This window comes from Ambystoma mexicanum, chromosome 9, assembly GCF_040938575.1.
Source record: "Ambystoma mexicanum isolate Mex_15411 chromosome 9, UKY_AmexF1_1, whole genome shotgun sequence".
NCBI lineage: Eukaryota > Metazoa > Chordata > Amphibia > Caudata > Ambystomatidae > Ambystoma > Ambystoma mexicanum.
This window is the reverse complement of record NC_090931.1, coordinates 1,063,509,006-1,063,524,709: the sequence shown is the minus strand read 5'-3', so window position 1 is coordinate 1,063,524,709 and position 15,704 is coordinate 1,063,509,006. Positions and strand designations below refer to the sequence as shown.

General features: G+C 45.6%; 1 protein-coding gene across 2 annotated transcripts in view; it reads left to right on the top strand.

Annotated features, from left to right (window-relative positions):
* Positions 1 to 15,704, top strand: part of MARCHF7 (membrane associated ring-CH-type finger 7) — a 966,353-nt gene that overhangs the window by 786,421 nt on the left and 164,228 nt on the right. For both annotated transcript variants that reach the window (XM_069616354.1, XM_069616355.1), the window contains exon 9: positions 716 to 829. In XM_069616354.1, coding sequence (XP_069472455.1) covers positions 716 to 829 — 114 coding nt within the window. The remainder of the gene's footprint in view (positions 1 to 715; positions 830 to 15,704) is intronic.

Genomic DNA, 15,704 nt, shown 5'->3' with positions numbered 1-15,704 from the left:
GCCTGATTTGTGACAGGCCGTCATGGAACGGAAGAAGGGACTACTTCTCTCCCTTCCATGGTGGCCATTTTATTTCTTTACTTTGTGAATGGGCGCCATGGAAAGAGAGAAGGGACTTAGTTTTCCCTTCCCAACAGTCATTTTTTAAACATTTTTTTTTCTTTTCAGAAAGGCCAGAGCTTTTGGGAACAAAAACAGAACTGCTTTTAGAACCCCGGTCTTACAGGCCGGGGTACTAATAGCAATAAGCCCCGAACGGGGGGTATTACCACTTCAGGTAATGCCCCAGAGCCTTCATGAAGGACCTCACCTCGCTCTGACCTGAAACTATCGGCCCCGGGGCATTACCTGAAATGGTAAAGCCCCCCTGCTCGGGGCTTATTGCTTAAGGTAAGCCTTACAATTTGTCCTTGGGATTGCGCATTAATTACAGTGCCATTGAACCATGTTATGTACTAGAGGCTTTCTTGTTCACATCACTGCTTGAAACACACCCACAATAAAAAGATCAACCTTTGTAAGTTCTTCAGGTTTTGATATTGCAGGAGTCAGACTTTAATGGTGATCCAACCTGGAGCAGCAGGTTGTAAATGCTGTAGTTGAGCAAGTAGGAAGCAGCACTTAAAGTATGGCCTGTCAGAAAATACAGTTACTGCGTATCTACCTGTGCAGACTAATCTTGAACTAGATCCTAATTATGACTTATTTTTCTTAGGCGGACTATGAATTTCTCAGCTCTGGTCTCTACCTTGTTGTCTTACTACATTTGTGCGAGCAACGTTTCACTAACCTGTTGGGGGCTTCAAATGAGACAAGCACACGAGACAGAGTAAGTTCTTATGTTAATTTAAGAAATGTTTGAGCAACCATTACTAACAGTCATTTCTTTTTAATGTAAAGGTCATAACTGCACACTTTCATTGTAAACACTATGCATACTACATATTCACCTTTCCACCTAGCTTGGAAACAATTTAATCTGCTGTAGATCATTAAATATTTCTTTGAATATCAGATTTTGACCATAAATTTTAAAATTAATTGCATTGCATATGTTTTCTAAAATAAGTAGCCTGCAGAAGTGTCCGTCTTTTCTTTTTGGACAAATCTACATGGGGCGTGGAAATCTTTTAAATTCACGTGCTATCAATAGTTTTCCATCTGGTGGTTGGTCTGGGGTATTACAAGTTTTTTAATTAAACAAAGTTGTTGGGCAAGATTGTACGCCGGACCCTGTGGGAGACTGCACCAGCCTTGTCCTCTTGGCAGTAGTTAACCCAACCTTTGGTATAAGCATGTACTACACAAGTTGGTAGAGTGACTGAGCAGCTAGGCTTAACTCAAGATGGGTCAATGTGAACTGTAGGGTTGTAACAGAGTTTCACAGTGACCGGTATTCAAATAAACACTTACTCAGGGTTTCTTGATTAAGCATTTATTAATTTAACAGTTGAATAAGCCTTCTTTATGAGGCAGCAAATATGTAACACTTCAAAATATACTTCAGAAGTACACACGTGTTTCAATAAATTAGTAGATACCCATTTGGGATGGACACTTGCTACACCCTGAGGCAACTTCAATAACTAGGACACTGGACATTAATATATCACTGGTACATTTAGATCTATACTGAGTTTGGTGTCAAAAGGAAAAGGTCTAGGGAATAAAACAATGGTTAACAAATATTCTTAAGCAGGTAAGTACTTTTTGAACCCCCCCAATGCAAAGTAAATTAACCCTTTCCCAGCTACACAAGTTATAGAATGTGTGACTTTTTGGAGGGATAGTTAAACCACAAAGTCGGAGGTTAGAAGAGTCTTTCAAGGAGCCAGGACAGCCAGTGTCAATTGAGCAAAAGTCTAGGTGAGCTGAAGCACTTCTTGAAGTAAGGTAAGTAAAAAGTCTTGCACAATGTTTTAGAAATCTTTGTAGAAAATGAAACCACTGTTGGGCCACAAGCTGGGAGGCTTGTGAGGGGCAACGCTGCAAGCATCTCTGCAATGGCAACCAAGACAAGTCTCAACTGAGAGCTAGCAAGGCTACACAACGAGAGGAAAGTACCCCTTCGTTTTACAGTACCTTCGGTCTGAAGAAATTGTTTTCAGCTGGCTTCTGTTCCAGTTGTAGTATGGCAGATCCTGTTGTTCCTGGTCCTCAGTCGTGGGGACAAGAGGCAGGACGTCTGGGGACACCTGCACTACGAATTGAAGGTCGGTGGCAGCAATGGGCAAACTTCAGATGAGCAGTACTTTGCGGTTTCAACTTCTCACGAATAGCACCACCGCGGTTCTCTGATACTTTAGGGGCTTTCCTCGCATCTGGGTTCCAGCACTCTGCGGTGGCTCAGGCTCAGTCAGTCCTGCTTCATGGGAGTCCGGAGGATCTTTCTGGAGCTCGGGTCTGACTTAAAGATATGACACTCGATACTGGTGTTCATCTCCCTGGCAATCGGTTCCTGCTGCAGCAATGGATATACAGCCAGCTCAGATAGGATTTCCAGATGATTTAATTTTGGGGTCGATGGTCCCACAACCAGAGGGGGGAGGAGTCGTCCTTTGCAGGGCTTCCCTAGTCGAAGCAAATTCGGAGCTTCGGCACTGCAGCAGGGCTTCACCGGGCAAACCAACGGTCCAGGAGTTGCAGCAGGCGTCTCTTCCAAGTTCTTTTTCGGATTCCTTTGTCCAGTGGCTGACTCTGCCTTCCGAGCAAAAGACCTCACCTTTTATGCAGGTTTCTCCCATTCATTTGCAGCCTAGCTGTCACTCGCACAACAGGGTGGCTATGATCCAATCACCTTTAACTGTATTGCAACCTGTATATATATTGCTAATGACCATGTAACTAAGCTTTGTACTGTAACAAATGCCACGATGTCCTCGAGCTGTTGCGCGCTATATAAATACGAATAAAACAAACAAAACAAAACCGAATGGGTGCATGCCTGTAACCAAGGGGATTAAGCACAGGTAGTTTTGGGCACCTCCCTCACTTCCTGCACTGCCAGACATGCTGGAGCCAGAGGTGTGCTTCAGCAGTGAACTCTGCCAAAGACCAAATGAACAAAGGGACCAAACCTGGTTTGGCGCGCAGAGTAATTCTCAAGAAGGACCTTTCCAACAAGAAATGGCGAAAAAAGACGACCAGGGCCATTTTGACAAACTGGGCACCAGTGGGTGCTTTACGGCAGCTGCAATTGCAGCACACAGTAGAAACAGACAATAGTAGGAAAACGTAAACCACTGCCACCAGCCATTAATTGTAGAAAGAGTAACATAAAAATGTTACTTGAGAAACTAGACAAAAGGGATACTAAGTAACCGCTCCCTATTGTAGTGTTTGCTGGGTCTAGAAATGTACAAATGTAAGTAAAGTCCATTTCACTTCACTGCTCTTGGAAACAGTAGTTTGCCCGACAGAAGGTATTTAAACCTTGGGGAAATCTGGAATGCTTCCCTGTGCCACTGCACTGAAGGTGAGGTGTGAAACAATGTAAAAAAGATGATGCCTATGGAGTTTGTCAGACTCCATAACTTAAAGAAACCGTGTTCAAACCAAAACACCTGGGTGAGAGAGAAAAAGGGCTTACTCACTCCAAGGTTAAAATTGAAAAGACCCAAAGCCCAGCAAAAGAGCTGGGGGTCTCTAAGGAGGGAGGAATTAAATACCAAAATGAAAATTCTCCCTAACATAAGTACTTGGGAGTCACCATCTGCCTGAGCACCTGGGTACCAATTCCATTGGTGATGGTGAGTGATATAAATACCTTTTAAAATGTTCCTGACCTGTGTCAACCCCAGAACAGAACTTGTTGCTTGGACTTTGTGCTTATTTTTCCTTGTCCCTTGTTGAGTGGGAATCTTTTTACCCTCTCACCTAGTCTTTTATTCTCTTAATGGGTGACCTTTTTATGTCTCTCCCATAGTGTATGGATTTGTAGTTTCCTATAACTTTTGGGCTTAGGCTCAGTTGCCCCTTTGGGCTTCCCTTTGTAATTTTTCTTCTCTTGGGTGAACTACTGTTCCCAAGAAGTAAAACGGGACTCCCGTCCCCTTTACATTTTATATAGTGAGCCAGCATGCCCCACCTTATGTTGAGTGCTACAGAGGTGCACGGTATCCCCTCTCTCACTTACCTGGTAACAGATTTATTACAATTGCAAGTTAACTTGAATGGCTGGTGGCAGTGGTTACACCGGAATTACTTTTTAGTGATTTTACCCACTGTTAGGACCGTTTTTCTAAAGTCAAACTAAGTGCTTCATAAAACCATACCTGAAGCAGTACAACACTCCACTCTAAGTATAAGGCTGTACCACCTGAGAACATTTGGTAGCGTAGACAGGGAAGCCAGGCTTATTTTGGGAGGGGAAGAGGGCTGTAGCTTAGTACAAAGAAATTGTAATATACATATGGTCCAAATAAATATTACGTATTGTAACAATAAATGGCTTATTTAAATACAAGTAGGCCAAGATCAATCTGGGGTAAGTTTTATAACTTTGGATGCTTGTGAATCTGCTTAGAATCACATGCTGTGGATATAGTCTGACATGTAGTGTAAATTGCAGAGTATTGCATCTTTCTTTCGAAGATCGAAAGGGGACGTTGACATGGGTGTGACTGTAAAACTATCTCTAACGTGACGTGTTGTGTACCCAAAATCCATCACCCGTCGAGGTCCCTCAGATTTTTTTTTTCCGCCAGCCTAGTTGGTTGTCATCTCGTGTATACTAAAAACAGAAAAGTAAAAATACTTGTAAGTGGTGAAACCATGCCTGATTCATTCAGAACCAGTGTTGCGTGAACCAACCTGTAGTCTGATTGGAACTTCATTATTCACAAGGAGAGACTGGGACCCTTTAATTTCTCCCGTTTTTAAATCTCTTTCTATTTGTTTACAAGGTTTTTTGTGCCACAGGGCCCTATAATTAAGCACAATGGGAAAAGATATCTTACTTATCTTGTTACACCTAGTAAACTGACATTTATCATATGATAGCCATATTAGATGTTTTTAGTAACCTGCTTTCTTCAAGATTGTGTGTTTCTTTATTCCATATCGGTTTTTGTATAAATCTGTTTTCTCTTATTCCTCTTGTCAATTTTCTGTAGAGGTATTAGCTAGTTGCAAAACTAAAGCAACAAAGAGAGAAAGCCAAGGGTAAATATGAGTAAAATCTTTTCTCCTGGTTATCTATTAATTAACTTTCTATATTAACAGTATTTTATCATCATTTTTGTTAACGTCTAACACGTGACGATATTAGGCGTGTTTATGCATCAATATACAGGCATAAATGTTTGTGTTTTCATATCAATGGAGATCTCTTATTGTTTATATCAGAGGCGGTGTCCTACCCACTGACCCATGCTAGTGCTAACCAAAAACAAATGGTGGGAGACCCCTACTTCACAGGCACCTAGGGATACAGCTATTATATATCATACAAATGTGGTGCCCTATGGGTCAAAAGAGGATTTAGGAGAAGAGATTGAACGGCAATCCTAATCGATCATTATTCAATTTTATTATTGTTTCATGAAAAAATCATTACAATAATATTGACTAAAACATCAGTTACATTCATTCATATGTAACCAAATTAAAAAAATCACAATGTTACATCAATTCATCATTAAGAACCATTTAGAGGCTTGTATTCCAGCCTCAAAGTTTCCAATTTTCTTACTAAGACTGGTCTAACCACTCTTGCTGTTAGTCCACACAAAAAAACATTAACTATAGGTGTCCTAAATCTTCAACATTCACTTTACATAGGACATCCATTGTTTAATAGTTTCGATTTAGCAACATCTAGCCAGTTTCATCCAGGTGTATGTTAACATCGTCTTCAGTATTTGTGAACTTTTAGCCCAATTTCTAACTTATCAGTTGCTTAGCATTTGTTCAACAGGCTCCATGGTGTATGCTTCCATGGTAAGCAGTTTCGAATTGTCTTTTTCTTTTCCCTTTTTAATCTAGTCGCATCATATGCGGAGAGTCTGAATATGTACTTCAGCGTATATGATAAGGCATAGTGCGCATTTTTATATGTTGTTTAGGCACTATTTTCATTCACTAGTTTGCATTGCCGCCCCTATTTTCGTGTTTCCTTCACTGTTCAAGTGTGGAAGAATCTGCACTTTGAACTTTGTCTTAATATTTTATTTAGCGTATCCAGCAATTGGTCATTCACATTTTGGTTAGCCAATGTCCCATGGTTCACTCTTAAGCCAGCTCGTGATGCCGCGTCTAATCTTGTATTGCCTTTGTTACTCAACACTTAAAGGCATACATCTACACTTAGTCTTGACGGAGCGTGAGGCCTTCTTTCTCTCTCAAGAGTTCTTCCGATTGTACGAACGCACTCAGTCACTACGAGGTGACTGACATCCTAGTGCTAGACTGCTGTCACAAATGCCGAACAGAGTTTGAAAGAACTGTTTATTTAAATGCTACTTACTTTTTCTTTGCACTCCTGCGTTTATCTTGCATCTCGCATCCGGCATCCAACAGGGGGGGGGAGTGTAGAGGAATTGGCAGAAGCGCTTTCTTTAGTATTTTAAGGTGGAAATTGCCTGCCTGGCAGACTGCAGCAACGTGTGCCTCTATAGAAAATGAAGCAGAGACGACCACACCCACATTTTTCACCTTAAACACCGGAACTGGAAAAGGGCCAAGAGAGGCGGGCCAAAAAGAGGACATGTGTTAGGACAGTTTTTCTGAAGCCCAAGGGCTTAGTAAAATCATTCAACTGAGGCAGTACAAGACTCCACTCTTAGTATAAGGCTGTACCGCCTGAGTACATGGTAGCGCAGATAAAGCAGCCAGGCTTATCTTAGGACGGAGAGAGGGCTGTAGAATCAGTACACATGAAATTGTAATACACGTGGTCCAAAGAAACACTATGTATGTACAAATAAATTATTTATTTAAATACAGGTATGCCCAGATAAATCTAGGGCTAAGTACTAACACATTATATACAATCACAATATAGAAACACAACACTATACTTGAACTTACACAGACCCAAGTGTAGACCTTATTTGAAGTACCTAACAGTAGTTCTAGGGAAGTCAAAACCTTTTCATACACATTCAGTATAGGAAACACCTATTCTTGGGGAGTAAAAACCAATAGTTACTTTCACAATTACATTCATTAATGCAAGAGCAGTAGACCCTTCCAATTAAACAGTGACTCTTGGTACAAATCACTTAATCAGTAAACTGGTGAATATACTTTTGGTGAATAGTAGAACACTTATTCTAGGTGCAGTAAAAACCTAGAACTACTTTTGTGATAACACACAGTTATACTAGTTGAGTAAAACCTAAGGATGTAAGGTACAGTTACAGGTGCTTTTGAGATCAGTGAACCACAGATAGAGATAAGCAGTAACTCTTGTAGCTTATCTTTGGGAAGGCACACAGCTAACAACAAGGTAAATAACCCACATACTTTTTTTTGAACATCACAATGAAGGGGAAAGTCAAACCCAATGTCTCACTTTACTCAATGACTCAGTTATTCTAGGTAGGCAACAAGCTAATACAGACTTACTCAGGAGAGGCTATAAGAGCAAGTCAGGGGAAGCAAGACCCAGTTGGGGGACACTCGTACACTTATCCTCAAAGGGCTAATCTGGTGATAACAACAGTTGGAGGACACTCGTACAATTACCCTGCAGGAATAATCTGGTGAAACCAACACTTTACTTTTGGGAAGAGGCACAACCTAATCACATCTACTTTCTATTAGACTGGAAAAACAGTTGCTAAGGAAGAAAATATGTTAACCATACTTTTAAGAATAGTATATCATACATTCAAGATAAGTAAGAACTTTTGTAACTGTTCACTCTTAGAATTACAGTTACCAAGCAACTTTTAAACACTTATTTTCTTTTCTAGGTAAAGGTCCCAATCCCTTCAAAGTATTTCGCTTGTTCTTGGAGCATGAGTGTTCTCAGTGGCAGAAGGGGGGTTCACTAGGACTAGTGACCAACAGGCAGTGTCACAATAGGTTATTTAGTAGCAAAAGTCAGATTTCCTTAGGAAAACTGGGCAAACAGGTGAGTACTTTACTTTAGAGTTAGAAGGAGGGTCCATGGGCTTTGCAGAAGACACCCTTGCAGGATTCTAGCAGTGGGACTGGGTGCACTGGATGAGAGGCCTCCCCATCACAGAAAACAACCCACAGCTACACAGCAATCCTAATAGGCTTAAGGTAAGTAAATGCCGAAGCCAACACAGTACCTCAGCATTGAAGAAGATTTTGCTGCAGGAGGACTTCAGGGTCTGCAGCCAAATACCCGTTCAGTGGATCCCTTGTAGTGGTGACTGAAAACAAGACCTCAGAAGGAAATTTGCAGCAGGGATCGATGAAGAAGGCTCTAAGCAAGGTTTCCCTCGCAGCTAAATGCGATATTGCGGATTTGGCGCCTTTTCAAGGAGCACAGAAGAAGACAGAAAATCGCAGTTGAATTCTCGTCATTACAAAGGTTCAGCACTCTGCTGAGGGGACTCGACTCTTGTCTCTGGAGATCCACTAGGATGCCCACGAAGTTTCATCGAGATTCGGAAGACCGTGCGCCACACGATGGCTTGAGGTCCCAGAGTATTGCAACAACACAAGGTCGCAGCAACGCGTGGGATGGCTCAAAACGCAGGTCTTCTTGAGTATAGTGGGTCTCGCCAGGCTATGGGTCGGGGTCGTCGTTTTCGGAGTCCCCAGGTCGATTGGAAGGAAGGGCTTTAGCAGGCTCTGGTTACACAGCAGGCTCTCCGGTAGCTGGAAATCGTTTCAGCCGCGCTTCCTTCATCTTCCTCTTCGGTTCCAGTGGTCGACTTTTCTTCTGTTTCCAGGGTCGCAGTATTTATCAGGAACTAAAGCACAACCTCTGCATTCTCTCCCCACATTTTACAAGAAGGGGCGGTCTTGTTGTCCAATCAGGACAGCCAGCCCCCCACTGGGATTTGTCCCCATTCAAGCAAGGCATAAAACAAAGGGCTGTGAAGTTTTGGACTCCTCCCTCACAGACAAACTGGAGCCTGGGCGGGGAGTCCAGGAGACTCCCGCTGAATATAAAAAAAATAACACAAATGAATTTCCCACCCTGGATGTCGGGGGAAGGAACAAGAAACAGCAACACTAAAATAGCGAAAAAAGAAGACGGGACATTTTGGTAAAATGAGCATCCTTGGGTTCTTTTACTGCAGCTGTGCACGCAGCCCGCGGTAAAGGTGCACCAAATTAATGCAAGGTATCACTGCCACCATCCATTGAAGGTAAGCTTGTGCCTGTAACAGAATTGTTAGTTTTAATGTGAAAGGGGGATACATTGTATCTCCCAAGCACTCCACATAAGGTGGGGTGTGCTGGTTTTACTTAACAAAATGTAAAAGGGATCCAAAGATCCTTTCTACCTTTGGGAACTGTAGTTCTCTCAAGGTTAACAAAAGAAAGTTAAAAGGGTAGCTCCTAGGGCAACCCAGCAGCAACAGGCACTTATTGCCAATAAGTTGTTAGACATGATAACTGTAAAAAGACACTAAGGAGAGTCAATAAAATGACACCCATAAAGAGTTAAAGATTATGTGAGTGTGGAAAAAGGTTCCCACTCACAGAGGTATTAAAGAAAAATATCCCGATAGTAAAGCAAAAAGTTCTGGGGTTGACCGAGGTCAGGAAGATTTACCAGTTCTGTGAACATCGTACCTAACACCCATAGTGAAGGATGGGGGGGGGGGCCCTACCAGCACCTTAGTCTTGTCTCCATTCAACTTCAGCCAATTGTGGTTCATCCATGCCCCCACGGCAGTCAGGCACCAATGCAGGCACAACAACTCAGCCTGATAGTGATGTAACCGAATCAGGATCCGAGTGTCGTCAGCATAGGAGTAGCACTTAGGAGTAGCACTGGTGCTGAAGGAGTGGATGAGACACACAAGGCCACATGTAAATATTGAAGAGAATGGGAGACATGGCGAGCCCTGCCAAACACCGCAGCAGAGAACTAAAGAGCCCAAAAGAAAAGGAGGGAGTGAGAGTTTGGGTTCTATCGGTCAGGAACAAAGTGAACCAGGTGTTACTCACCGCTCGGTGTACAGGTCAGAACGTGGTGTGAGAAGACCTCGAAGACAGAAGTCTGCACAGAGAGTCAAAGCTTAGCCTCTGAGTTTCCAACTCCCCTGAATTCTAGATTCAGGCTTCCTCTGAAAGAGGGGCTCTTCTCCACGATGTACCTCTCTGCTGTTCAGTTCAGAAATAGGCAGAGGTGTCAATCGCATAAAAGAGCGGGGAAAACATGCACTGCCAAACCAATGCTGCAAAGGAACCACAATATAATTAGTGGTGATATGCAATCAATATCAGGAATAATAAAGTAACAGGAATACCTAGAGGAGGTTTGGGACGGAGTGCCCTTTGGTGGTGAAGAACCTACAAAGAAACAGACCCAATACTATAAGTGTGATGACCACTAAATTGAACTCCCTTATTGAAGAATAACCAAACAGACCTGAAGAGAGGGATTCCCAAAAAATAACTGGTGTTCTTTGGTACAAATCAACGTCAGGAAAAAATAACAAATCGGGAAGGTTAGAATGGGAAATACACCCAGGCGGCATGAGGGTCGCACTAGGGATGGGTTGGTGCATACACAGGAAAGCGTCACACAAAGATGCACTTAGCAGAAAGTTCTTGAGGAAGATGATTGCTTCGGTAATTGTATCAAGAGAGTCAGGTAGGATGTTCTTGGAATCCCAGTTAGGTAAGATTGAAGAAATGTATAAATAGTGCTAATGGTAATCCCCAAACAGTAAGCGTGTTGATCTTGTTTACCTTGTAGTAGGAATACAGGCACAGCTCCGGACCAGGTGTAGCGGAAGAGCCCGTGGATTCTAAGTATGAGCAGGAAGGGGCTGTAATGCTACAAACTGCAGGGAGGCAGTCCAGGAGGCGGTAAGTAGAGACCCTCGAGGTGGGTAATCAACTGTAGCAAGAGCAGGCAATCCGAGGACAGTCCGGTTCAATAACGTAACCTACTTGAAACAAAGCTAATAGGGAATGGGCATAAACAATCCAAGAAGCATGCGTAGGTCACAAAGCCAGGAAATCAACAAGGAAATCGCACAAGGATGATGCAAAGGGACCGAAGCGTAACTGGAGAATATGGGTAATGCCACAATTAGCAGCAACAAGCTGCCGGGAGAGGACGAGTTTTAGACTGCAGGGGGACGGGGGCTTTCGTACACATCCTGCACGCAACCAGTGAGTCAGCTCACGCGGCTTCCTTTGCCTGGCTGAGAGGCGCCATGGCAACCGGTAGCTGTTATAGTGAAGCCCGCAAAGGCATTTTCCCTCGGAGCGAACCAGAGTTACATGGTTGCACGAACGTTCCTGGCCGGTATGTAACACTGGGTAATCCCCTGACCCCAGAATGCCTTAGATCGAATCGGATCCGGAACCTGACAGTCCAGTACCCAATGTTTTAGGGTTTCCAACAATTGCTTTAGGTTACAAAAATGTCTTGTGGAAGAAAACACATCTGAATTTGCAGAGGCACAATGTTTGGTTTGTTCTTTCGTGTGGAACTGGTTCCACCTGAAGTGTAAATATGTTTCGAAGGGATTGTGTCCTCCGACGTATTCAGGTAAGACCTATGACGGGTAATGTTCACAGCTGTGCTGCTTTGGAACATTTTCGGCAGAGGGTGTCCTGCATCAATGGCGTCGATCCGATGTCCCTCGAGGGCCTCCGTCGACGTCACCGGGTGTTCTATAGGACGCACGACACCCGTAGCCTCAGTTCCGTTTTTTCTGCAAACGTGTTTACTTCCGAATCTCTGCGTGCTCGATTCTTCTCTTCGAATGATGTCTTCATCTTCCTCTACTAACCCCAGATCGGGCTTTAAAAAATGTCAGGACTGCAGTTCGAAAATGTCCATCACGGACCCGTTCGACATCTGCCTCTGGTGCCTCGGTGAAAGCCACGCCACTGACAACTGCGAGGACTGCCAGTCCCTGACGTCTAAGGCCTTGCGGGAGCGTAAGGGGAAATTAAATGTAGGTAGGGTGTCCAAACCCTGTAAATCGAAGTCCGCTGGACTTTCGACCGATGACTCGAGGGGCGACTCTACGTGTCGGCGAAAATCCAGGGGGTCTCGGTCTAGGAGTGGTTCCCGCCATTCCTCTGCCTCAGCATTGTAGGAAGCACCCGTCGCCTTCACCGTCCCCGGAGGAGGAGGACTCCGCCAGACGGTTGACTTGTCCCACCAAGTCTTAGTTGCCGGCCTAATGGGATTCATTCCACCAGCAGATGTTAGCGATTTTTCAGTCGCAAGGCAGTTTAGTCCGTGCCTTTGAAAGAAGCCGGCAGCGAACGGGCTCGGTCCACCACTCGCACGCCTTCGGGCTTGAGAGGTCAGCGCGATCATCGAGAGCCGTCGAGGTCCCGATCGGACAAAGGGATCGCCATAGCCTTGCCAGGTCCCGGTCCTCGACGCCATCAAGACTGTCAAAACCTGTGAAGCCTTCGAAGAAGGCGTCAATACCATTGGCACTGTGTCCGTCGATGTACGATCTCGAGGCTCCGCCCTCGAAGAAGTCGTCGGCGGCGCTGTGTCCGTCGAAGGACCCTCTCAGGACTCTTGCCTCAAAGAAGTCGTCGATGCAATCGGCACCTCGGTCGACGCTGATTCCCTTCACGCCGTTTGTGGAGGATTTGCCAGAGGTGCCCTTGAGGGCTGTGGAACCTCCAAGGAAGGCTTGCAGTGAGTCTGCGAGTCCTGTTTTTGAGCGCAGGTCTGTTCCGCCTCCTAGATTCTATTTTTTTCAAACCTTTGCAAGAAATTTCGGAGGTTGATGAACTGTCTGATCAGGAGATGGGCTTGCCTGTGCATCCCGACGTCCCTGATGACCTTTTGTTTGGGCATAGTCAGATGGAGGAACTCCGTCAGTCATTGCATGACGCAAGTGGCCTCGACACCCCTCTAGAGGTGGTGTTTGGCCGGCCTGAACCGGGTGCGCATGCCGAGTCTTCCTATAGGCGTCTCATGTCGAGGGTGACTGAGTACTTGGGGTGGTCTGCCCCCCCAGTGGAGTTTGATCAGAATGACTTGACTGATATCATGGATCAGGATCCGTCCACTGACCCAGTGTTGCTGTTTCACATGGCTTTGCAAAAGAGGGTAGCAGCGGCTTGGACTGCTCCGGAGAGTCTGTCGGCAGTTAACAGGTAATTTCCGAAAAAGTACCGCCCATCCAGTAGTGTCACCTGCTACTTATCGCACCCTACTCTGGAAGGTTTGATGGTGCAGGCGGCTACGGCCTCCTCAAAGCAGGCTGCGTACCCTACCATCCCTCTCGATAGGGACGACGAGCGCTTCGATGGTTGGGTAAGGAAGGTATTTTCTGCTGGGAGTATGGCGTTGGCTTCGGCCAACTCCACTTGTGCCTTGGCAAAGTTTACACATACTCTGTGGAACTGTGTCTTTGGCGGCTGAGCATATTCCCGAGGGGGAAGAAAGGGATGGTTTTCTGGCCCTCGTGCAAGACTGCAAGGATGCTATGTGCGAATCCCCTCAGTCATGTTTGGACACGGCAGATAGTGTCAACTGGTCCACGGCTGCGAGCACCATGAAGCGCAGGTTTGCGTGGTTGCGGAATTCGGGTTTTGCCCCGGATGTGCAATCCCGTCTTCTGAACATGCCCTTTGATGGAGTTCATCTGTTTGGCAGCAAGGCTGACGAGAGGCTTGAGAGGTTGCAGACCTCCAAAGCTGCAGCAAAGTCTTTGAGCGCTGCAGTATGGCAACCTCTGCCTTTTCTGCCTTAGGGGACAGCAATGTAGGGGAGGTTCCTTTTGCTACTACTCCTCGTTTGGTAGAGCAAGAGGGGCTGCCAGTCAAAAGGGGCAGTGAAAAAGTACCCGTGGTGGTCGGAGAAATCGTGGTGCCAAAGCCGCTCAGGCAGTTGCCTCTTTGCCATCAGGCGCTGCCGCAGCCGCTACAACTCAGTCATGAGGCCATGTCCCATGGTTCGCCGGTTGGGGGCAGGCTAGCACAGCATCTCAGAGAATGGCGGGCCATTACTTCAGATGCGTGGGTTCTGGATACCATAGCCCACGGCTACTGCCTTCCCATCCTGCAGCGGCCTCACGACAATGCACTGGGGAAGCTCTCTTTGAAGCATCCGGATCTGCTCCTTGCGCAGGAAATCCTTTCCCTGCTGGAAAAAGGTGCCATGGAATTGGTGCCTGTGGCGGAGAGGAACTGTCATGATCTCTGCTTCCAAAAGGTCAGGGTTTTCCCAACTCCCTTGGAAGCAGATCCATAACCCAGGTTCCGAGTGCCAACCAGTCCTAATTGGGACCTTTTGGACCCAGTCCTGGCGCCAGTGGCACCAGGCTCATAAATATGCCCGGTCCCAGCGCTGGAAGCGCCGGGCTCATAATGCTTGGGTGGACTTACCTGCAGCAGACCATGTTGAGCCTCTGATCCCCTTCTGTTTGGAACTACTTTTCCTGTTGGGTGGGGCTGGAGCCACTCCCTAGATTCAGAACACTGGAACTCTTCTGGAAAGCAGGAACTCTTTTCTTACCTAGGCGTGGCTGTGGAAGGAGACACCTAAGCACTACAGGAGGCTATTTAAACCACACCCGGTGGATGAATCTTGCTTTGCGTTATTCTGCAACCTCTGCAGCAGAACGCTCATCGTGTCTTCTGCATCCAGTCCTGGGCCTAAGGAAAAAGGCTTACCATCCTGAATCCAGTCTTCAGCAACACCTATAAAGACAAGAAAGAACAGGTTAGCATTCCGGCATCTGAAAGGCAAAGGCTTACCATCCTGAATCCAGTCTTCAGCAACACCTATAAAGACAAGAAAGAACAGGTTAGCATTCCGGCATCTGAAAGGCAAAGGCTTACCTACTCTTCGTGCGCTCCGGAGGTCTTCACACTGCATTCCGGCATCTGAAAGACAAAAGCTTACCAACTCTTCGAACGCTCCGGAGGCCTTCGGCGCTGCATCCCGCATCTGAAAGACAAAACAAGGTGCGTTTAAAGACATTGGGGAACTTTAATACTCATGTGCCATTACTCCTTTCCACATCTAATCCAGTGGGTATTCCGGCACCCTGCAGCCGCTCCGAACTCGTACCTGCAAAATAAAAAGACAGTTAGAGCGCATCGTGAAGCAGGCAACAAGCGCTTACTTACGTGCTTCCAGGCGCTTCTATTCATCACACGGGCTCCATCTTCAACTCACTTCAGCCCGTCATCCGCCATCGCCGGAACCCTGCAAAACAAGAGACATCATTACTAAAGACTTTAAAGACATTTGAATGACTCGAAACTTACCGTTCGTGCAGTAAACGACGGACAGCAGTCCTCTGAAGTCAAGAGGCCTGCGCTACCTTTCCAGTGAAGAAACTGGTTACAGCACCCTGCCCCGAGGCAGATGGAGAGCTCGGCATTCACTTACCTAAGGTGAGAGCGTTAACCTTTGGGGGTCTACAGGAGAGGAGAAGAGGAAAGAGATAGGGACACCCCAATAACCCCAGTTCATTAACCCCATATTTTCTATCTGCAGACATCTTACTCTACACGTCAGGCATACAGTGCACAGAGGTCCAGCCCAAGAGCCAACCGGGTGCTACACATCACCTTTGGAGATACGGTAGTCGCCCAGTCAAGAC